Below are 24,893 nucleotides of genomic sequence, written 5' to 3' on the forward strand. Positions count from 1 at the left end.
GAAGTTGGACTAGATGAGCTCCCAAGGTGTTATCCACCCTAAATTTTCAAGGTTCTGTGAAGAGGACATAATTTTCTTTTTTCTTTTCTTTTTTACAAAAGGAAGGTATCGGGTGATTGAGGGCATAATGTCTCCTGTGAATGACAACTATGGAAAGAAAGGCTTGGTTTCAGCAAGGCACAGGATAGCAATGGCTAAACTAGCACTGAAGACATCTGACTGGATTCGAGTTGATCCATGGGAGAGTGAGCAGGAGACATGGACAGAGACAGTCAAAGTATTAAGGTAATTACATTATCTTTTTTCTGTCTTTATGAAATTGCTGACTGCCAAAAATCTGCTGCTCTTCCAGGTCAGTGCACAGACCTCGCTCCTGTAAAACAGCCAGGCAAAGCAGAGCGTGTCTGGTTGTGTTCACTTGCTGTGGAATTAAGTATTGTACCTGTGAGCAATGAAAATTCACATCCCTTTCATTCCTTCAGAAGTCAGGATTCCCCACCAGGAGGCTTTTCTTTGCTAGTGCAAAGCAGATAAGCTTTCCCCAAACCTCTGTAATAACCACAGCACTGCACTAATGCCCTTTAAGTAGTTAAATGCATGTGGAAAGCCTCTGCAAAATTCTGGCCACTGAAAGAGTTCTACTGGAAAAGTTCTTGGCTCTCATGTTGTTTTTCTTGGTTTTAAGTCTCTAAGCAGGTAATAGAGATCATAATCAGAAAGTGAGAGGGTTTGTAAACAATTCAATTCTTCAGGAGCATCCCTATTCCAGATTAGCTTTGCTACCATTGTTGTGCCTCCAGGTTTATCTATTCACACTTCCTTGAAAAGTTTCCTTATTAACTCTAATGGTAAGTTAAACCCAAGCTCATCACTGCTGATGTTTTCTTCAAGATCTCTTTGAGTTTGCTGGGGCTTTGTGCTGGAAGGAAAAATTAAACAATTTGTCCCAAGCCTGTTAACTTGATGCAAGGACCTGGAAACATGCCTTTTCCCTTATGGTAATAAGTGCATTATGAGGCAAGGTATGAAAACACGAAGTTCTTGTGCTAAACCATCTTTTGGAAACACAGGTGCTACAGAAGTCAACAGATAGAGTTAAACTGAAAGACTTTGTCTACAGCAAATGTGCTCTAAGAGCTGTCACTGATTCTTTATTTCTATCCCCATTTTTTAGGTTACTATTTAAGTGGAAAGAGGTGTTCATGTAGCTTAAGGCTCTAAATTGTGCCTTCCATCAACTGCCCTGAAAGATCCTTTGGCTCCTGTGAAAGCAGTTGAAAGCCAGACCTGTTACTTTACAAAAGCATACATAAGAATTCACTGCATATTTACAAAACAATTCAAGGAGCCTTTTAGTTTGGCTTTTATTTGCTTCACTGAGGGAACACAGACATCCAGTTGCTCCATTTGTCCCTCCCCTCCAGGGAGCAGAATAGGATTGGGATGGGAGGGAGGCTTGACAATGCCCCCCTGTCCCTGCAGAAAACTCTGTTCTGTTCTCCAATCACAACTGTATATCCCAGTGTGAGAAATCACCAAAAGGGCTCTTCTACAGTATTGGCTGGGTTTGGGATGTTTGTCCCAAACTTCAGTTCTGTAAAACTATTTTCCTCCAGAGGACACAGTCCCAAATCTCAGATCAGGTGATCCTACTTACAAAGGCTTTGATCTTGCACAGCTCCAAGCGAGTGCTGCTTGCAAGATTGGGTTTGGAAGTTGTAAATCCACTTGAGAGTCCTTTAGGATAAGAGGTACAATAAATAAAACTTACATGTATAATTTTCTGCTCAGGCAAAGTAGTTATCAATGTGGTACGAACAGCCAGACTTCTTGTCTGCCTAGAAAATGAACCTCTAGCTTTATGATTAAATTCACAAAATGTTCAAGTGGCTGCTTGTTAAGGAGAGAAATGAGCTTAAATGTGTTTTTTTTTCCTAATTCTGACCTGTATTAATGAGCTGAACCAGTGCCCTAATGTAATGCTGAACCCTGTCCCTTGAATGGGGAAGCAGCATTCTGATGAAATGGCACATGTGGGTGTTTGTGCTTTATATTGTATTTGAAGTGTCATGGGTAAAAAAAAGATGAAAAAGAGCTGGGTTTAGAGCTAGAATCTTACTAAGTATAAACAGGCAATTGTTTATTGTGGAGTTGTTGTTCTTCACGTGTTTTCAAGGTTAGGCTATAGATCTTCCCAGCTCAAAGAACCAAGGAGCAATTGCTGCCTTCTCTATAAGCTCCCTCAGGTAGGAAACTGCAGTACTAATAGAAAGAGATATTTCTGTTGCAAGTCAAAGGTAAAAATCATTATTTTACCTAAATGTCTCTTCTTATCAGTATTTTGAGTTGTACACTTAACTGCAGAGGAACATTTTGTCCTGAGATACATGAATGGCCTTTTCTTACAGTGCTTGTTTTAACTGAGTGCGATAAAAATGTCACATTTCATGAAAATCTGTGGATTTTGCAGAGGCTCACAAGTAGTTGTGACATAAAAGAATTTTAAGCAGCAAAGCTCATATCCCACTTATGGTGGTGCTGTTAAATGAGAATGGAAATTTTGGAGACTATCCCAAGCCTTTTTTTTTTTGAGAGCAGGAGGGAACATAATAGAGCTAATTTCCACTTATCTGCTGCTTGAGAATATCCTTCCTAGCCAAGGAAACAGTACTGTCAGTAACCAAAGAGCTCCATTCACTCCTCTTGTATTGTAGATTTGATTGTTGTGCAGATACACTCGTAAGTAATTAAGAATTGGCAAAGATCTGCATTACCTAACTTTTGTTGAGGTGTGCTTGTGATTGAGTTCTATAGTGACTCAAAGCTTCATACACAGTTCAGAAAATGCTTAATAAACTGGCAGGTTGGTTGTACTTTTTGGTGTATCTTTACAGCAACATAACCCTCCTGCTCCAGCCCTTGAAACTCCTGCTGAACAGCCCCTGTGCAGTTCAGGCTCGGCAGTCCTGTAACGTTATTCCTGCAGGGAGCTCTTTCCCAAGCATTCTTATTTTTGAATCATGGCCAAAGAATGTCAGACCACAATACACTGTTAGTGTGCTTGACTATACATAGCATCTTGTTTACAGCAAGACAGGATTAAAATTAGAAGTGTAGGAAGGCACAGACCAAGCTACTGGTACCTCCTCTCTGCTACCATATGTCCCTCACCTCTTGTCTGTGCAGTTTCTTTAGCCAGTGGCTGAGCACTAAAAATTACTGGGGGTTGCTTTGCAGCCTGTCTGGGTGCAGGTCCTTGACACATGTGCAACTTATTCCTGTGGCTAAAGTATTTCCAGGATTTGAAGAGCGTGCTTTTAAATCCCTCAACTATAAACTCGCTCCTGACACCAGACATTGCGAGGGTCATCTGTGGCTTTGTACACGCACTGGATTCAGACTGGACCTTGCAGCTCATAATCTTTGCTTTGGTACAGTGACAAGAGCTGATGGTCATGTCAGCTCTGTATGTGCTAGACAGAGACTGGACACTGATGTGACTCTGGGTCTGCCTGTCCTGTCTAACCATGAGCTTGTTTCCTGAAGCAATTTTGGTTTGTGCCAATATGAGCAGCACCTGAGCATGGCTCAGGATGGGGCAAGTCTGGAACTGTTCTAAATAGTTAAGGCCATGCTGATTTGGAAGGAAGGGAGTTTAGGTGCTTGGATCTGACACTGGCACTTGCCCTCATGATCAAAGAAAAGGCCCCTACATGAGGCAGCAATACCAGTATTGCAGGGGGCACCAGTGATCAGGAGCAACAAAAGAATAAAGTTATAGAAACCTGGAAAAACTGACAAAGGGATCCTTGACTGCCATCATGCATCTGAGCTCAGTAAAATTAGAAGCACAGCAGATGTCAAAAATCTTACAAGAATTGCATATTTTTAGTTTCTCAGAATTCTTTCAATTAAAATGAAGGGGAAGACCACAAGGTGAAAACTCAGGGAACATGTTTTTATGGAGAAGAGGAGGAGAGAGAACAAAAATGTCTCCTCCTGAAACCTGAGCACATGTTCTAAAAACATGATCATGAGGAGTTGTATTTAATCAAGAACTTTAATGACTGAAGTGTGATTTAATCCTGTTTCAAGCGAAAACCTCCACAATGTTTTAACTGTAATGAATTTTTTTTTTGCTACCAAAATTGCCATAATTTCAAAAGGAATTTAAAAACCAGAATGCCATGAAAGGACATTGCTTGTGAATTCCACAAAATGTTAACTGCATTGATACTAATCTCATGGCAGAGTGAATATGCCAAATTCTTAACAAATTGTATTCAAATCCAAAGTGTATAAAAGCAGACTCTGTTCTTGAAGGGGAAAGTGCCAGGTAATCGCTTTGTTGCATCTCTGAGAGGATTATCTCACACAGAAGCCTTTCTTTTAAATGCAGGCACCATTATAAGGAATCACTCAGATTGCTCCAGTCCAAGAAGGAATTCATGGAAAACAAACATCCCCATGAAAGATCCACCAGGGATTCCCTTTCTTGCCAGCACCCAGGTTGGTTCATAACTGTAAACATGACTCTTTGTTTAGTATTAAAAACTGTGCAGCTGTACCAGGTTACACTGACAATGAAAAAGTTGAACAGAGTAGCTGGTGAGTACTGAGAGCTGGAACTGCCTGCCAAAAACAAGCCATGCCAATAGAACTGCTGGTACAGTGTTTTGTAATAATTCCCACTCAGACAGGAGACCTTGGAGTTGTATTAAATCCAGGTTTTATAAGCATATCTTTAGCTATGTCAGAGATGTATGTTGTGGCCCTGCTTGTTTTGCAAAGCACAGAATATATGAATAAAAAATATCAAAAATACAGGGGTTACTTAGAATTCTGATTCTAGTATTGGAAAACAAAGTATCTGGGTAGCACACCAGTGATGCTGATGCCTTGATGTTTACTGTGTTTCTGGCCAGAAAAGCTTCAGTTGACAGCAAAAGTGTGGCAGGTCCTGGAACAATGTCAGTTCTCAGTTTCCTATTTAATCATATTCCCTGGCCCTATGACTTGCTAGGATGCTGCTAGATTTTTGATACCTTGCATTTTTCCTGTAGTATTGCAGCCTCTCTTGGACATGAATAATACATTTCAGTTGTTCATGGTTGTTGATGAGTTGTATCTTCACAGTTGGTAGAGAAAAAAAGGTCTGCTCTTTGTGCATCATCACTGGGATGTTTCTTGTTTTCTGAATTGCCCATTTAAGGAGTTTGTAGAAGACTTGCAGATGTGTTAACCACCTACAACCACAAATAAGTGTAAAATGGAGGCAATACCTCCATCCTTCCCCTTCATTTGTATTCATGTGAATACAAGGCTGTGAAAATACCTGGGCAGTGTTTGGAAAATACTCAGATGGAATAATGATGAGTTACATAGAAATGATTTGAGGAAAGAGATAGTTCTGTGCTGGGGCTTAGGCAGTGGAGAGCAAATAAGAAATGGAGAGAAAACAGAAAAAAATGTACTGGTGCAGTATCCTTGGTCATTCCTACAAGATACAAAGTGAAAATGCCATGGCCATGTGACACAAAATATCTGTAAAATATTCTGCCCATTCAAATTTGTCTAAAAGTGAAATAAAATTTGTTAGGTTATCTAACTAAGTTATTGTAAGGCAGTTGATTAGATACAGTTTGTCGTAATTCTCTTCATTTGTTTCTCCCCCTTTTTGGCTTGCTTGAGTGGAGGAAGAATTCTCCTTTACCTTTGTACTGATAATATTTGATATGCTGAGTGATGATGAAGTAGGTGGTAAAGTAATTGTGACAAGACACATAAAATCTAAACTGATTTTTTCCTTGCAGCCTTTTGAAAAAATCACCAAAACCAAACTGGAGTAAAGCTAAATTATTTTTAAAATAGGGGGGAGGTGGGGATGAAGTGATGAGTTAAAACCAATTTTAAGTAGAAACTTCCTAGAAAACTGAGTAAGGATAGACATCTCTTATTTCCTGTTGTCTTTCCAGTTCTACCAGAATTAAAGCTGCTCTGTGGAGCTGATTTTCTACAGACATTTAAGACCCCCAATCTCTGGAAGGAAGAAGACATCAAAGAAATAGTGGAAAAGTTTGGTTTGGTCTGTATTAGCCGGGCTGGCTCTGATCCCTCTCAGTATATCAAGGAGTCAGACCTTTTAACTCAATTTCAGCACAACATCTTCCTGGTGAAAGAATGGATTCAGAATGAAATCAGTGCCACCCGGATCCGCTCTGCCCTGCGCAGGGGGCTGAGTGTCAAATACCTGCTGCCAGACTCGGTGATATCCTACATCGCCCAGCACAACATCTACACCGAGGGGAGCGAGAGGAGGAACGAAGGGGACCTGCTGCAGCCCCTGAAACTGCAGAGCCCAACAGGAACCCCTCTGAGGGACTGATACCTCCACACACAGCCAGTTTGTCCACTGACATTTCTTCAGAAAGTTGGTTCTTGTTAATAAAAAGAAAGCGCATCAGTCCCAAATGTCTCGAAATCATGTGGTGTTTTAAACAAGGGAATCCTCCTGTGGCAGTGCGTAAGCAAAGGGGGATGCTCAGCTGCACAGCTGAAAATATAAAAAGAACAGCTTCCTTGTGAAAATAAAAGGAGATCTGCATAATGAATGGTCATCTTTAGTAATGCTTGAAGGTCAAACATAGTACTTACCTAAATTGTAATTCTGCAATCTTACAGACTGTTTCAGCGTGAAAATGAAACAGCAAAATATAATGAACCATAACTTTATACAGATATGTTTAAATATATGTTAATGCTAAAATTTGACTTTATAAGACCTTAAAAAACTTCTTGAGTTTTGGCAGTTTGGCCAAGAGATGGAAATATATCTTTCTTTCATGCAAGCACTTAAACACTTAGGCCACTTTTGAGCCTCTGCATTCTCAAATTCCAGACAATCCTCATCCCCGTGTTTAAAGTGGGTTTCTTTACTTCTCTGATCCAGTCTTCTGTAAGGGTAAGTTGTTGCCAAAGCCCCAGAGTAGATAATATATCCAAGAGGAACATCACTTGTTCCATTTGAAAATAAACAGTGGAAAATAAATTAAATTATTAATAGGACTCAGTCTTTGAGCCATAATTTTAGCCAGAAAAATCTGTTCTCTTCTGTACTGGTTGCCTGTTGTGCTGAATCAGTATTTCTCATTTCTGACAGAAGACACCTTCAAAGAATATAAAAACTCTTAAAGTGTTATTTTTGTGTTTCAAAGTTTCTTAAATTATGTGTTCAGTAGTGATGTAGCATTTATCAATATACACAGCTAACCACTGCTTCTTAATACAAGTTTCCACTTCACTGGCCCTTTTAGAACCCTTAGTTGGCCAAACAGCTTCCACTGGTAGTTCTCTAGAATTAAGGAGCTTGGGGAACAAGTTGAAGTAAAGCCAGACCCAAATTGCTTTCACTGAAAGAGTCTGTATGATTGTTTTCTGGAAAGAAGAAGGTATAAAGTAGCTGAAACATATTCAAAAAAGAAGATTTTACCTCAAAAACCATACAAGATAAGCCCTTGTATAGCTTTGGCAGATATCCTAAATTAAAGCTATTTAAAAGGGTTTTTTTCTGAGTGGCATGAGAAATGAAGAGTAATATGGTTAAAATGGATCTCCCTTACAGAAGTTACATGAAAGGTGAAAGTTTCATTGGGTTTAAATCAAGTCATCCTGGTGTCATTAGAACCTCCGAGTTCAGCCTTGTGGAAGGGTTTAAAGGCAGCACTTCAGCACTAATCGGCTTAGGAGGACTCGCATAGCTCTGGGGGCTGAAAAGGAGATAAAAGAAAGCAGAGTTGCAGCTTGCCCGAAGAAAGGCAGTGAGCTGTGTGGGGCACCATCAACACACGGTTCCAGGGCTTGGATTTTGACAGTTCCCTAAAGTAGGGATGCCTGTGGATTTCAATGGCTACTGGAAAATGGTCAGCAATGACAATTTTGAGGAGTATCTGAAAGCACTGGGTAAGGTCCCCTTTGTACTTCTTCAATAAATAATCAATAAATGCCACCTTGGTCTTTACATTAATCTATTTTGTTTTTGTATAGTCATAAATCATTTTCATGAGAAATGTTTTCTTCAGGAATGCACTTTAAGAATCGCCTTAAGGAAAATTATTTCACCTTAAGCAGCCTCTACTTTTTATCATCTTGAAGCTTACATTAACAGGGATTAAACTACATAGCTTGAAGGGGGGGCAGATTTCAAACCATAATTTGAAAAGAGTAAAATTCTTATGTTTAATAAAGAATCAGTACTGTGCATTATGCAATGTTGTGTGTTTGTATTTGATGTTAAGTATTTCTAGAGAAGTACTCAGGGCCTTATGAACTGCCCAATACAAATTTTTTTAAGATTCCACATAATGAGAAAATTGAAACATTAACTTATTGAAGTTAAAAGAATTAGGTTGTGGACTTTTTCCTGATGAGAAGGCTGGCCTGAAAGATCTGGACATTTTATTTATCTTTGTTCCTTTTAGTTCTCCCAAAAAGCAACAAGCTTATTTTTGTGGATAACTTTTCTGGATCAAAATAATTGTTTTTCTTTTTCAGATGTCAACGTTGCCGTAAGAAAAATAGCCAACTTGGTAAAGCCTGACAAAGAAATCCTTCAGGATGGGGATCATATGATCATTAAAACTCTAAGCACTTTCAGAAACTACATCATGGAATTTGATATAGGAAAGGAGTTTGAGGAGGATTTATCCGGGGTGGATGATCGCAAATGCATGGTAAGAATTAGAACTGTAACCACGGGCAAAAAAAAAGAATAGTACTAATCTGAGGCCTTTCACAGAGCTCATCTGTTACCTTTTTGGGGGGCTATTCCTAAAATTATTTCTGTATTTCTCAGTTGGCCAAGATGCACCTACAGTTTTGGGCGTGCCTTTACTAATTTTAATCAGGAGCACAAAGCAATTTTATCAGTGAGAATTGATTTCAATTCATTTCAATGAAAATTTGCTCAGTTACACTGGGATATTCATTAGTCAAAAAGGCATCTCAGTTCCTTTTCAGAACCTCTTCCCTGGATGGTGTTTTATGGCAGAGGAAATGCACTGATTGCAAGACCAGGCACTAGTCCCCATGTGTAAGAATGGCCAAGTGCTTGAAAAATTTATATAAGTTAATTAAAATTATAAAGATATATTACTTAAAAATTATTATATGCATTTATTGGAGCAGACACATTAATTACTGGAACAAATATCATTGAAATGAACAAACAGGACTCTGAGCTGTGACTCTTATGAGCTCTTTTTGCTTACCAGGGAGACAGTAGTTTTTATCTTATGACTGATAAATAGCAATTAACAGGGGAAAAACTTGAGAATACCAAGTTCTCACCTTTTAGTTTGAAAGCATGATGCTGGCAATATTCTACAGTGAAGAAGCTGATAAACAAAAGACAGTTATCTTGGGAGGGACTATAGAGGAGAACTCTACATCTACATAAAAGAGAATTAATAGATTTCCAAGAAAGATAGTGCCATTTAAAGCCAATACTTTTATCTAGCACTAGGATATGCAAATTTTCTTTTGCTCAGGTCATGGCAGGAAAGGGAAAGATTGTGGAGACCAGAAAAAAAAGAATGGCTACGTGCTGAATGCCTCAAGTAACCCCTCTGTACTCCTTGGTCCAGAGGGCCCAAGTGTGCTGGGAGTGCAGAATCCAAAGTGCACAGAAGGGGGGAGCACATGGATTTGTGAACAGGGAAATACCCCAATGACACAATGCATTTTTGACTCCTGGAAGGCTCTTAGTCAGGATAATGAGGTCCAGATGCACTGAACAGTTATGAGCCCACAGAAGGATTTGACTTAGGTGGCTAAATTCCCGTTGGAGATAGCAATGTTCAGAACATCTGCTCACGGGGTTGGTGTGCACAGAACTGTCTCCATCTAAGCATTATCCATACTTAAATGCCATTAAACTCCCATTTAAAGGAGGACTAGACCATCCTCTACGTGGCAGAAAGAAGTCTTTGTGCTCTGAGGCTGCCTAGCAAGTGCCTGCATTGAGTTCTTACAAAATGTGTGAGAACCAAAAAATCAGGTTAAGAAGACAGGGAAATGTGGTCCTTGCCTAATCCTGCTTTAACACACAACTCTTGATTTCTTGAGAAATATCCTAAATATTTCCTTATTTGTAATAAGCAAAAATTTTCTACCCTTTTTTGCTAAACTGGGTGATAGGGAAGAATTCAAAATGTTAAACCAGAAAGAAGAAACTAGAAGAAGATTATTTTAGCCACTACAACAGCTATTTGATTTGGAGTAGAACCTAATTCACCCTACTTTCAAAGGTTACTCTAGTGCAAAGTGTTTATTCAGTCTTGGAAGCAGAAGGTACCAGCACCTTCTTACCTTTTCAAAAAAAAAAAAAATCAGAGGTAATCACTAATCCAGACTGGTTTTTTTGTTAAGAATGACTTAGGGATGTAACTCCACAAAACCTCCAGAGGTCTCCATGTCTCTTTATGGCCTCCAAGAACAAATTCCAGCTGCAGCTGTACAGTTCAGGTCACTGAGCCCTGGTTCTCTGCTTGCCTTGTAGCAACATATCACACTTAATAGTTCCATTTTCCAATTAAAGATTTCTACATGAGGCCTCTGTTTTGTCAAAGGCAAAACAGTATAAGAAGCTCTGTCTTTCTGAAATCACTTCAGTCCAAATCTGATAAACATGAGGAAAAATTTGCAGTTGTTAAGCAGCAAAATAACTGCAACAATGCAGAAAGAGTCCTGTGAGAGCAGGGTCATGGAAGCTGTAAGAGATACTGGACCACTCCCTGAGTGGGGTTATGAAGAAAACCACCATAAAAGCAAAGGTTGAATATCATTCTTGGTGTTTCCTTTGCTCAGCTGGAGCTTGTGGAACTGCCTCCATAAATGGCTTAATAATTAATAGTCAGACTGTGTAATGGGAGAGATTGGGAATCAATTATTGTTATTTATGTTGTGGACTGAGCAGAGCACTGGGCAAGTTTCATCCAAGTAGCTCAATGTATGAGCAGTACAAAGTAACATGGATAAGACAAATTGCACATTAAACATTAATCTGTATAGCAGAGCAATCATCAGGAGAGCAGCAAAAACAACCTTAGAGGTAATTCACCCTATAGGTATGGATCATTTTTCCTTTTAATGAAGAATATATCATCTCACTAGAGTTAACATAATGTTAGCACAGTGAACAGGTTACACCTTGTGTGTAATTCACTGAAATTGTGTTCACCTTTCAGTTGTAGAACATATCCTTGAGGCAGGCAGGGTAGAGTGTAACTACAGTAATTTCAAATCGATACTGTCCATAGTGAGAAAAGGCTAAAAAGCTTTGCTGATAATTATTTTAGAGGTAAGTTGAAGTTTCGACACTGGGAGTTGATACTCCTGTGGCAGTACAGGCTCTCTCCTTCATTTCTGTGAAGGCTCTTTCATTTCTCTAGTTGGTCACCCCCAGAAGCCTATCTGAACTTTCTGGATCAGTGAGTTAATTGAGCAGGATAAACCTCAGGAGGTTCAGTTTGTCCTTCTTTTGACCCTGAACTGTCTCTTTCTTGTATGCACATGTTTTAGGTGACTCTTTAAGATTTTGTTTCTGTGGGGAAGTGAACATGTGCTAGTTTGGAATCTTGAGAAACTCAGAAGTTTCTCCCTTAGTTAAAGGTGCAGTTTCTCTGTTAGCTGCCCACACAGGAGAGATCCCTAATCCCAGTGCAAGGCACTTCCAAGAGGGCAGTTGGGATCATTGCCTTCCTGAAAGCATGGCTGGATCAAGCTGCAGCACAGCCTGGGCTGCTAAGGAATACAGACACCTGCATTCACTGAGCCCCAGAATGCTGCCATGCTGCTCCTCCAGCTTTCCCCCAGAGATTTCATCTCCTAGGGAAAAGTTCAGTGACAGTTTCTCTATTTATTTGGCGATTTCAGCAAAGTGTTTCTGCAGGTTTAATCATACTTAATATTCAGGGTTGTTAAAAACTTGGCAGTTGGAAGTACAAAGGTACAATGAAAGCTGACATATTCAGGAACCTCTTTTATTTTTTGCAAATATTGCAAGGAGCACAAGATGTAGAAAGAAGTTTAGAACATTAATATTGTGTTACATTTTTTCTCCTGAGATGTGAATCAGACCATGAAGTAAAGTTTCTGCTACTCTGGAGAGTTTGTTCATGGTTTTAATTGGTAACATATATCAGATGGATAGTGTACCAAGACAGAAATTTAAAGTGAAATGGATAACTCTGACTTTGGTATTTCCTGCACTGAGTATTTGATCCTGCTATCTTAATTCTTAGTGAAGCTCCAGTCTCATCGTGAGATTTCCTCAGTTTTAAAGATAATGTCTGTAATCTCTCATCATGATTAATTTAATGACTGCCTCAGGTACTGCACTAAGTATGAAACTTCGTTTCATGTGTATAAACATTAGTGTGGGAAAAATTTATTGTGCACAAAAGAGGCAAGACCTTATTGAAACAACAATTAATTGAAAACCATCTCTGAGAGTATATCCCATTCATCAGCAGGTAATTTTGCTTTCCTTTTTCACCACCAGTAATAAACAGTGGAACTGAGGAGTCATCTGCAATGTATGTACCAGCACACATAAAAACAGGGCAAGATTTGACACTAAGCAGAAAATATAAGCCTTCAAAGTGTATTTGCATAATATATAGTAAAAAATTTACAAAAATATTAACTGAAAAAAACTTAAAAGCTGAAACAAAGGCTGAAGTTTCACATTCCAAGTCTTTGCACCCAGTGAATCAAAGCAGCTTGAAAATGGGATAGCTCAGATGCAAAAATTACTTTCCTAGAATTTTTACTTTTCTAATCATTTTGCTGCTGAAGTCCAAGGAAGCTTGTGCATTGTAATTTCTCTCTGCTGTTCAAGCATTTGACTGAATTGCTTTAGCTCACACTATGCAGAGTGAAGCTGTCTTCTGACAGAGACTAAGGGCTGTTTAAAAACTCAAGGAAGATTTTATGTTCTAAATATAGAGCAGCAGAATTCCTTGGATAACTGCAAACAGTGGGAGTTGCATTAGAGCTGCATATTTGGCCAAGCACGTGAGGGCTGCTCTGGTCATTCAGAGCCTTGTGCTCTCTGGCAGAGTAATTTTCTTCTGCCATTGGAGTGGGAAATGACATGACAATGACTGGGAACTGGCAAACAGAATATGGGAATAATAATATTAACCAGTTAGTTAAAAAAATTGAATGCAAGCAATATATAACTGTGAATAAGTTATCAAATGGGTATTTAGGGTTCCTTTATTGGAACTATTATAAGTTCTAGTCATAGTTAAGACTTGCTGGGGTGGGGTAGGGTGAGGATTTGGCAGCTGTAGAATTCACTCATCAGAACTATCATCCATCTTAACCATATGAAGTAGCTTCCTGAAAATATAGTCAATTAATGTTTAAGACAGCCACATAAGGACTGTTCATAGGCACCTGTTACATGTGCCTTATCCTACTGAGGGGAGATAAGTTGTTTGAAACTGCAGTTTTAATTAACAAAAATGCCTTGTGTGACACTGATTCCTCTCTAGTTTATATGAAGTTTGGTTGTTCTGGACAGAATTTGATTTATACCACTGCAAGGCCAGGATAAAGCCCTGTTACAAAATCACATGGCTCATGAAGCTTATTTAACTATTTAGGAAAGGTTCTTCTGTTACACAAATGGAATTCACAGCTCTTAATCTAGTTTAGAGTAGGTTTTGGAATTAAGACTTTGTTGCTAGAAAAACAACAACTAACATTCCAATACTTGGAATTTCAGTAGGGATCCCCACAGGATGAGAAGACTCACATTGTGTCTGTCTAGTAAAATGCAAGATCATCAATATGTCTTTACTTGAGTTTGTTTCTTTACCCTTCACATTCTGTCCTTTTTGGCTTGTAGGTATTTTCTCATAAATTGGTTGGCTCAAGCATTGTTCTGGAATCACTGTAACTGGGACTAGTCTCCCAAATTTAGTGCCCCCGTCTCTCTGCAGCACTGTATTTTCCCCAGCTCCTCACTGGCATAATCACTGATTACTTTTTTTTAATAGTTTAAAAGAGGGAGACTTTCATGTAGTTTTCTGTTGATATTTCTGACCTTTTACAAACTGCTCTCCACAAGTGAGGAAGAAAATCCCTCCAGTAACTCCCCTTGAGGTCTGGAGAACAGAGGTCCGCTCCTGGCTCTGTCTCAGGCTCTCCCAAACTCTAGTTCATCCTGTCTGTGCCTCAGTAAAGAGGGGCTGTTTCCTTTCTCCTACCTTGTTTCACCCTGCCTGCTCTTTTGGCATCACTGCAGGTGAAATGCTCAGCACATTCACACAGTGACAGCAGATGAGATCTCCTGGATCTTTTGCCATATAATTTGTCATAAACTTCGAATTTTGCAGTGCTGGATTCACGTCTAAAATCTGAGACTGATCAGAAGCTTTTGAGCTAGTTATTCACAAAAGCACTGCTAGCACACTGAAGTTCTGTAGGAAACATGGGTTTGGATGGGTTTAGCATTTCAGCTTTTTGAGAATTCTGAAAAGCTCTTAGAGTTATGATTGCAGAAAGTACAATCAGAAAGAATCAGCTGAAAAGCTGAGAACCAGATGCAACAAATCCAATTTTGAATGGCAAGCCATTAGTGTTATGTACAATTGCATCTTGCTAAAATTACACAGGGGATAAATCAATTATACACATTACTTTAAACAGTGAGTGTCTTAGAATCGATTCTGATCCTTGCACAAAGTGAGTTGGATGTGCTGGTTTTTACTCCTTTTTTTTTTCCTGGCATAGGATATACACAGCTCCTCCTATTTTTGTATTACTTGTATACAGTTTTATTTCAGTAGGAAAAAATATCCACCATGCCTAAGAAATGAAGCAATATGCACTGTCCAAAATATTGATTCTACCCCTCCTCCCACATACTGCCAGCTGCATGGCCTGCAGCTTTTCCACTACTCCCTGCACTGTATCATTACTCATTGCTCTTATGAGCAAGGATTCAGAATAAGGCATTGGAACATTTAAGATCTGCTCCTATCTGACAGCAGCTTACCTTTGATCTAAAACTTGACAATCCAATCCTAAGCCCCTTTCCTAGCTATTCTAGCAATGGAAATGCTGACAGTAATGGAAGCAAAGAAGACTTTATCATGACCTAGGTACAGTGTGGCTAAATATGGCCAGCAGCAGGATCTTGGGATAAATCCAGGAATCCAAACACTGATTTTTCTGTTGGGTTTGTTGTTTTCTCAGTGGTTTCTCTCTCTGTCACCAACCTACCAGACACAGATTTGAGGAGATAAAAGAGGTTACAGGACAGAGAAGATGACAAACCCTGAGCATGGCTGGAGCCTCCTGGCAGCAGCCTCCTCCCCAGACCACAAGAGTACAGAATGTCCCTTCACAGCTACATTAGACTTTGGCTGTGACATCAACATTAGTTTATTCCATCAGCACTTCATCTGATGAAAATTTCCCCTGCAAACTGCTTACCAGAGGTTTTTATATCACTTTGATACTTAGGACAGATGAAAATGCTTTATCTTGAGAAGCTGTTGGATACCTAGTTGGATATATTGCCACGTGTGACCAAAAGTTCTGGGATATTTTCTTTGGTGTTATTTTTAAACACTGTACAGGACACAGCTCAAATTGGATTTTTCCTGTGTCATCTGACCTAAAAAAATGACTTTCCATTGTTTAATCCTTCTTAAATGATAATTACAGTTGTAAAATGACATGTCATTCTCACGAGCAGGGCCTTGCTGGATTGAGATGGAGCTCGGTGTGCACTTTTAGAGCTTTGCAGTCGTTTGCTGCACCATCTATAGAGACAACACTCTGAAGGGAAGCAGGAGAAAAACAGAACTGGTACTGCTGTGTTTCTCCTGCAGACAGGAAATCAATAACATTGTTTGGATGAAAGGTGGTAGCTGCAGTTATTTTTTTTAAATGCAACATGTCAAAAATCTATGTAACATTAACAAAAAATGTTCATTAACTACTTTGAAAAAAGTTATTTTCTTTCATTTGTCCGTGAAATACATTATGTACCTTCAGGTGCAGAGCACCTGACACAAAGCAGCAGAGTAGGAGCAGCCAACAGGGGAATGGGAAGCATTGTGCAGAGCCAGCATCAAATGGTTTTGCACTTAGACCTCACTGGGAAATGCCAAGTGCTCTGATAACATATTGATGACTATTTCAGTAAATGACAAAAGTCACTATCTCTGGCTGTGGGACAGTATGACTTGCCACTAGAGGCTGGAATTGTGCAAGACTTCACTACTGTTACTGGAGAAAAAGCAAATACATAGTCAATGATGTGATTTGGTTTTATTAAATATTTCATTTAATAAATCTCTCTTGTCTCATAACTGAAAACGGTGATGAGAATATTTTAATCATAATTTCTTCCAGCTTTAATTTTCAGGAAGATGGTGCTGCTATGCACATGAATTTAAATCTTCATAGCACAAAGAGATTAAATCACTAACTAAAGTGTGTGAATGACCAAGTAATGAAAGGAAAATACCAGAGTACAGAAAAAGTGTAAGATTACAGAAACCATAGCATAAAACTAAAGAAAAATTGAACTTTTTTGTGTTCTCAGGCTTCAAAGGCTTTTGCATTTCCCAGAGGAGCTCCATTGTCTATTATTACTCTTCAAGAACAAAGAGTATGTAGTCTGAAAAATGTGCAATATTATTGGTTAGAGTTTTTGAGAAGAGTTAAATTAAGGCAAGACTCACTCTTATTTGTCTTACTCCCTTACCTTTTCTTGTGTACCTTCAGTATTTTTAATGGCACATTAATCACCATTCTCTGTTGAAGTTTCCTACAGAATTATATGCATGTGACCTAAGAAGTATTCATCTTAGGTTTAAGGATGATCAGGCAGTGAGTAAGCAAAATTTAGGTGTGCTTATGACAAATTAGATTATGTACTACCTAGTTAAAAGGAATAAATGATGGCTTCCAGTTATCCTGCAGGAATCTTCAGTTTTAGAGAAATCCTACATTTTCATCTACTTGGTTCTGTTACCATCAGGAAACTGCAGTTTTCAGTGCTCTGAGTTAGTGTACCTCTGCTCTTGCTTGTGGAGGAGGATGAAGAATAGGAACTGCCTGCCTGGGCAAGCTGTGTCCACCAAACCCTGGCAGAGGTTTCCAGCCATGGCTCAGTGTCCATAATCAGGCAAACCTTAGGTAACACTATTACCAAAACAGGGGCAAATAAGGTTAATTATAAAGGCCTACTTTTCTAAGAAAAGTAGCTTGGCATAAAAGGTGGAGTGTTTCTTTCTCTTGAGAGTGTGTGCCAGGAGGGGAAAACAACAGCAACTGAAGGCTCAGGCAGAGCTGCCTTAGTCTGTTCCAGTGCTTGGCTCCTGATTATGCTGTGGTGAAATCTGGATCCAGTCTTCAAAAATAAAGTCTTTGCTCTTATATACAACAAAAGAGATGATGTATACCAACATTTGCCCTACAGTGGTATTTTTGGAGTGTTATTTTTATGTTCTGACTCCAGTGTTTGGGAATGTTGTAGGGCAAGCATTGCTCTGTCTTAGATGTCGGTGGAGGGTGCAAATGTAGCAGCCACAGCACCTCTGCCCTCAGCTGCCACTCACTGTGTGTCTCAATACAGATGTTTGGAGAGGAAGAACTTGTTTCAGTCTGAGTTAAAAGAGAATTTTCTATCTTCTGTATTAGTGTGCCTTTAATAAAAGAGACATTGAGACATTACAGTGTGACCTAAAGAAAGGCAAGATACAGGTGCTGCTGATTAATCTCACTGTCATAGAGGGGTTGTTCTGCTAATAACGAAAAGGACATTATGTTCTCCTGCAATATTCTGTCCTTTATAACCTTCAGAACAAAATAGCTACATACCAAAATCAGAAATTGTATGGTTTACTCATATCCCCTCAGCATTTATATTTCTCCAAGGGAAGGCAGAGGATGATAACTGAGAATATTGCCTGATAAAGCAGCTTGGTTAACGGGCTGTGGTATTATACTCTTTGTGGTTATCACCAGATTGCAAAAAGCAATATCTAATCTTGACTGGAAAAACAAGAAAGCCAGAGAAAGAAGTGTGTTGTTTTCTGAGATGAAACAATTTCAGTCACCCTTGGAGGCTAAAAAGTTAACATTTCCTTGAACAGCTACAAATATTTGTGGATTGCCCCCAAATGTACTAAGCCGGGGAATATTATCAGGCCTAATAACTTTCACAACTGACTTTGAGCATTAATAGTTGGATTAATAAAGTTGGATCTTACTCTGTCATGGTGTATTGCCTTTGAATTCCCATATAAACCCACAAAAACTATTAAGGTAATCTAATGATTAAACTATGCTGAGCTAGTACTCAACAGATACGAGTAAGTGCAGTTACTAAGCAAAGTTGCTTAGTACAAATGCTTCATTCCTCGGTATCCCTCACATGTACAGGTTACCATTCATTTTCTGTTACATTCATTTTCAGAATCAGAAATTCTTAGATATGTTAGCTTATGAACATTTTTGACTTTGAATCTGTAGACATCCACTTAGAGACAGAAGATAGCAAATAATAGGAGTCAAACGGAGGAGAGGATTTATATTGTGGGTGAGCACATAAACTACTGTTTTACCCAAATTTGTTCCTTCCTGCATTAGCATTTTTTACATTAAGAGGATATAGTTTCATTAAAGTGTTATCTCATCATCATGGCCAGGCTTCGCGAACGAAGATTTGGGAAGGGCTCTACCCACCATTGTTACAAACACGCTGGTGGCTAAAAAGGCCAATACGAGACAGGCATGTCTGGTTGCAAAAGGCACAGCAGAAAGACTCCTTAGGTGGTAAATTCTGCAAGGCACGATTCTTTCTGCATTGTCTTTTCTCCTCCAGGGTGATCCTGCTGTGTTCTCAAAGGCATCAGCAGTGTTATAGATGGTGTGTCTCCAGACCTCCCAACTGGAGGCCAGAGCAGACCAGTTATGGTGATCAGTGTGGCCAAGACTGAGATGTTGTTTCAGGGAGTCCTTGTATCTCCTCTTTGGGGCTCCTCTCTTGCAGCAGCCGGTGGCAAGTTCACCATAAAGCAGGATCTTAGGGAGGGGATGGTTGGTCCTTCATCCTGGAGACGTGCCCTGCCCAGTGCAGCTGTGTTCTCAGCAACATGGCCTCAATGCTTGTGACAGCTGCTTGTTCTAGAACAGATGTATTGGTCACATAATCTGACCAGTGGGTGTTTAGGATTGTACAGAGACAGCTTTGATGGAAGCATTCTAAGAGTCGCAGGTGGTGGCAGTAGATGACCCATGATTGGGAACCATATAAAAGAGTGGACAGCACTCTGGCTCTGCAAACACCGATCTTGCTGCATGCGAGACGAAAGGCTGCTTTTCTCACATGACAGGATGGCAGTGCAAGGTGTGCTTGGTGAGCAGATCTCTTCTTCCTCAACAATTCCTGGATCTCTTGATTGTTTTCACCAAACCAGTCCTTGTTCTTCTTGAAGGAGAACCCTAAGGATTCTTCAGAGGACTGCAGGATACTGTTTGTAATATGCCAGGACCGGGGCTGGGCCGTGCTGCGCACGAAAATGTTATCTACTACTTGTTTAAATACATCATTTTCCAAAAGCAAACAGAATTTGCAAATGCATCTTCCAAACTGAAGAGATTTTTAGCAGGGACACGTGAGTTTGTCTTTCAGAGGCCCCCTGTGGTGCAAAGAGACTATGTGTGATCAATACCAATGCCTTGCCTGTGATTATCTATACTGGCACTCCTTCTACTGATTCATTTTCCATGCTTGTTTAGTCTAAAGCTTCCCGCAGTAGGAGCCTGCTGGCTGTACTCATGCAGAGATAGTGGCTATCACGGATATCATTTAAGAATTAATTGTTTGTGACATGCACAAATTAAATAAATAGGACCACATAGTTCCTGAGTGTTGAACTGGCATTAATTCCCAGAATGGAAAATGGAGGCTGACTTCTCTTAGAAACTACACAGGATGGATGCAAGAAGTTTCCCTTAATGACAGATCAGAATTCATCATCTCTCCCCATTTGGCTACTCGTGCAGGCAGTGGCTGAAGGCTTTTACAAGATAGACAGTAATTTCATATTTAGTCCTCAGAGCCACTTCAAATAAGCTGATTTAAAAGCCATGTGCTAATATTGATGTTAAATTATCCTCATGGAACACAAATTGTCACTGCTCTTCCCTCTTTAAATATTTTACAGAGTATTGCTCCTCTTTATCTTAGGGAGATGTGAAAGGCAAATTGTCAAGCAACACTAACCAGAGTAACAAGCTGGAGGATGCACCATCGTGCATTTAAATAGTTTTATGAATCAAGTTTTACTGAACTACTCAGGACAGCACCAATATTCACAAAAGTGCTGTCTTGAATACTGTAACACCTGACTCTCACTCTCATTTGCCAGTCCTGGCTCAAGTAGTTCCCCAGCCTCAGTTAAAAGGCGGGATGCTGGGAGAGTCACCAGTTTGCTGATACTTCCAAATCACTCTGCTCGATGAAGGAAGGCAGATTAAGACATGAGGAAAAACCAGCTCAGTATTCAAAAGCCTTGTTCATCCGTAATGCTAGGAGGTGGGAATTTTTTTCAGGTGGTGCAGCTGGGGAATCATTCTTAGGGTGGAAGAACCAAAGTGAATCTCAAGTTTTCAGCTCCTTTTTTAAACACAATGTTAGGCTTCAGAGCCCTTCTCCTGCTGTGTTTGTCAGTAGGGAGGGAGCAGTGTGCTCTCATCATCAGTGATTTTGATGGTATTTTTTCTTGCATTTAAACAACTTTATCTCATCCTTCCAGTTTTTAGCAGGCAGTTGGGCAGCATCTTTCTGTTCGGGCTCATTTCTTTTGTAGTTACCCTAAGTATTATAACACTTTGCAATTCTTACGAGATACATTAATCATTAATTACATTAGAGATAAGTTTTGCTTCGTAGAAACTAATCATAAAATCAGAGAATACTGTGGTAACACTGAACATGTCTATTTTGTTAGACCACTGTATCTTGGGATGGAGATAAACTTCTCTGTGTACAGAATGGAGAAAAAGAAGGTCGTGGTTGGACCCAGTGGATTGAAGGAGATAAAATGCACCTGGTAAGATCATGTAAGAGGTTTTAAATGCCACTCTGTTAAAATGGTTGGATGTAACACAGCAGGGGATGTGCTGTTGTTTGGGCCACTTGGACATAATTATGTATTAGTGCAGCATTTGACTTGTTTCTAAAGCAACAATGTCTTTTAGAGCCATTACACTTTTGTGTCCCTTACAAAGACTGGTGGTTTCAGAGCACTACTCTGTCTGTTTTAACTGTCTGTCCAGACATGCCAGGCTGAAATGTTCACACTGAGGAAGACATTTAACAGAATGTCCCTCTCACAGTTTCTGAAATACTCAGTACGGGAGCTGGTAAAATTGCACACCCAACACTAAAGGGAAAATGCATCATTGTTCTTTTAAAATAATTACAGGTCACACTGCATTATAGCCTGCAGAACTAAAACAGCAATTAAGTTTTTGAAATGTATGTTTTTCAGATCATAATTTTTGTCTTCCTGAATTAACAGGACCTGAAAGAAGATGCCTGTTCTTTTATCCTATAAGGCTTTATAGCAGCCTCACTCTCTCATCAGTGTGGGTAAAAGGCAGTCTTCCTGCTGAGATAGTAAAATCCAGCCTCCATTTCTGTTCAGGACTATTAGTATTCAGCAGCCTAAATGGATGGTCTCTAAATATTCAAATCAGCAGCAGAGCTATGAAATCTTTGCAAAAGTACCGCAAACCTCTCCTAAACACTATTTTCAGGAAGTCTCAGAAACCAGTTCAGGAAAGGAATATATATGACATCTTACCCACTGGACTAGGTACTTGATCCAATGCAGGTAGGGAGAAAGTTGCTCAGTGATCACCTTAGAGCTGAGGCCCTGGCCTCACACAAAGTAGGGGACCAAGCAATAAGGAGAGTCCAGAATTGCCTGTACATACATTACCAGTGCTATTCAGCACATTACAGTATTTCCACACGGCCTCCCAGCTTCCCAACAGCTGCTGCCATGCCACTGAGCATCAGCCCTTTCAGATTCTCTGCTGGCAAACAGGTTGCAGTGACCCATTACAATGTCTGGCCTAGAAGCTGAATTTACACCTTGCTACACTCAACCATGCACATCTATGCACTCATCTGAAAGATATATGACATATGTGAAACAAGAGCACTAGTTGCTTTTGCATTTCTCTGTGTTGGCATCCTGGTTTCTGTCCCTCACCAGCTCTGCAGTCATTATCTCTTCCCATTCCCTGTCCCCAGCATGGATTTCTTTAGTCCTGAGTGCTGCTGTCCACATGGACCTCCAGCCCAGACCACTTTCTATACTTGTCCCTGTCAAGAGGTTGATTTTAGAAGTCGGAAAGTGCAATCCAGTTTCTCAAATATATGTCTGCAGTGCCACTCTGGGTACCCCAGGGTAATCTGACTGACCTGGGGCTCTTTCCAGAAGGCTGTGCAGGGTTCTGTGTCACACCTGCCAGCTCATGTAGGCATCATTGTACTCATGGTACTTGTACAATTTATCACAATCTGTCTCAGAACTCAGTATAAAATTACTTCATGCAAAAAATATTTTAGAGTCCACTCCCCAGTATTTCAATTTTATCACTTTTTATATTTCATGAACTTCAAAAGACATCCTCTTTACTTCTCTGAATCCCTGTTAAAAACACAGTAAAGAGTCCCATTTCGTACCTTATTTTTGACCAGCTAAGGTAACCAGGGCTTGTACTTTTGAGAGTGCTTTGATAGAATGAGCAGTTACCTCTAAAAAATTGATACTTCGATAGCTTTATGATCCTATTGAACTTTACACAATGAGCCAAGTGTTAATTCTTCCACAGTTCTGTAGAGAGTGATACCACATCCTTTAGTAGTTTATTGTTTCCTATTTCCTTCATTTCATTCCATGGTCTGCACTTTGTAGTTCTTTTTCCTCTTTAGATTTTATTTTATGTGAGTGACTTATTTGGCCGTTCTCCATTTCCTTTTCAGTTTTATTGCCCTTTTCTATTGTATTGATTGCTTCTGCTCTATAGGTTTTTGTCACTGTCAGCAGATCTCTTAGCCCTTATTGCACACTCCTTCTGGGTTACCCCTAGAGCAGTGAACAAAACAGGTCCCAGGTAAAATCAGTGTATTGGGCTGCTTGGTGCACTGGTTCATTACGAAGCACTTTCTCCTGTTGGGGTCCAGCAACATATGTCAATAAGGTTATTGACTTAATGTAAGGGTTTTGATGTCATTTTATCAGAGTAAGTCCCCATAAGAAATGTACATAACTTCCTCAAAGTATTCCGACAGCTTTATTAAAAGTCTCGTCTAGAAAGTACAACCACCCCTTCTGCTGGGTCATATGTAACCTTGGTCTTTGTGTCCCTTAAGAGCTTCTGTGCTATTTTTCTTCCACCTAAACCAGCTGAGCCATGCACACATCCCATGTGCACACATGCCATGTGCACACATCCCACAGGGACACACCTGTGGGCACTTCTCAGGTCAGAGTTAAGTAGTCTCAGTAATAGAGAAGGGTAAGCAGGTGAACAGCAGCAGCCTCACAAATCAGAGGCCAGGATGTGATCATTGTTGCACCTGCTTATGCCCAGTTCACAGGGATCCAGTGCCTGGCAAGTGGGCATTTTTGGATAGCTCTTAGGGAACACAAAGGAACAGCAGAGAACATTAGGCATCCAGTGTGCTCAGGTTCAGTCCAGACTGGCTGCTGTGCTGCTTTATCAACTCCTGCACACCTGTGCTTTGGTGCCCTGATCTCTGTGTGGGCCTTCAGCCTGTGTCTGCTTTGGCACATTCAGAACTGGTCAGTCAAATCCACCTCCACTTCTTTAGGTGTCCAAACCAGAAATGCCCATTGCAAAGATCTAAGCAGTTGGAGAAACTGCAAATAGAGAATAATGCACAATATTTGGCCCTTTAAGATCAGAGGTCCCAAAATAACTTCTCTTACTCCATCTTTTACCAGAAAAAAACCCAAACCAAATTATTTCTTTTAGGATGAAAAATAGGCAAAAATATGTACAAGCCTCCCAAACTAATTTAATAGACAATTGTGGATTCAAATTAAGGTGGACATACACATTAATCTATAATCCATGTATTCTAAGTAAAAGTTGTATTTTTAATTATTTTCTCTTCCTAGGAAATAAGAGCATGTGGAGTAATGTGTAAGCAGGTCTTTAAGAAGGTACAGTGAGCCTACTGCTGATACAGAAGTGAAGAACAGTAGAATTTACAGACTTACCACCAAATCTCCAAGTACTAGCACTGAACATTGTCAGTGACAAGAGCAAACACAGAAATGAAGATCACATTAGAAATGTATAATTAGAATGAAATATTTTTAAGAAATAATTTTGAAAAAATGACTGCAAATAAAAGTATTTTTAGAAATGCCAATAAAGATACTAAATGCTATAAATGTGTGCATATCATAATTCTTGGCTACACCAAAACAGGACTTTCTGGTGCAAAACAAGAGGCTGGAGTTTAAGACCTTGTAAGCTAATTTTTGACTCTCAATAGACGTCACCCTTTCATAGCCTTAGCAAGGGGCCTCCACGTAGTCTTGTTGTCAAAAGCTGAAGTGTAGTTGTAGGGAAAAAACTGAGAGCTGTAGGATGAGCTTACACTTACATCAGGAATTCAGTGAAGCCAGTGAGGATTTGACCATTAGCTCCAATGGAGCAATACAGCACTGGAAGTGTTCCACTAAAAATAAAAATCTGATTTCTCAAAATGAGTAAAGTTATAGATCAATAGCCTGCCAAAACACAGAAGC

General features: G+C 39.7%; 1 protein-coding gene and 1 long non-coding RNA gene across 9 annotated transcripts in view; both read left to right on the forward strand.

Moving 5' to 3' along the window:
* The window catches only part of LOC127468747 (retinol-binding protein 1), a 41,267-nt gene extending 16,734 nt beyond the window's left edge, over positions 1-24,533 (forward strand). For 5 of the 7 annotated variants that reach the window (XM_051782245.1, XM_051782247.1, XM_051782251.1 and 2 more), the window contains 3 exons: positions 102-285; positions 4,400-4,509; positions 5,976-7,198. In XM_051782245.1, the coding sequence (XP_051638205.1) occupies positions 102-285; positions 4,400-4,509; positions 5,976-6,385 (704 nt within the window). In that variant the 3' untranslated portion in view covers positions 6,386-7,198. Of the gene's footprint in view, positions 1-101; positions 286-4,399; positions 4,510-5,975; positions 7,960-8,550; positions 8,730-21,044; positions 21,147-24,254 lie in introns of those variants that run through there. The other 2 variants (XM_051782249.1, XM_051782252.1) reach the window with 2 other exon arrangements.
* LOC127468751 (uncharacterized) lies at positions 15,158-17,504 on the forward strand. Of its 2 annotated transcripts, XR_007903667.1 has the most exons (4): positions 15,158-15,512; positions 16,628-16,693; positions 17,066-17,223; positions 17,328-17,504. It is a non-coding gene; the product is annotated as an uncharacterized LOC127468751 (long non-coding RNA). The 2 variants fall into 2 exon arrangements; XR_007903666.1 differs by having other exon boundaries at positions 17,066-17,504.
* Positions 24,534-24,893: the final 360 nt, after the last annotated feature.

The sequence above is a fragment of the Manacus candei genome, unplaced genomic scaffold (assembly GCF_025592945.1).
Source record: "Manacus candei isolate 608988 ecotype Guabito, Panama unplaced genomic scaffold, ASM2559294v1 h1tg000015l, whole genome shotgun sequence".
Classification (NCBI taxonomy): Eukaryota; Metazoa; Chordata; class Aves; order Passeriformes; family Pipridae; genus Manacus; species Manacus candei.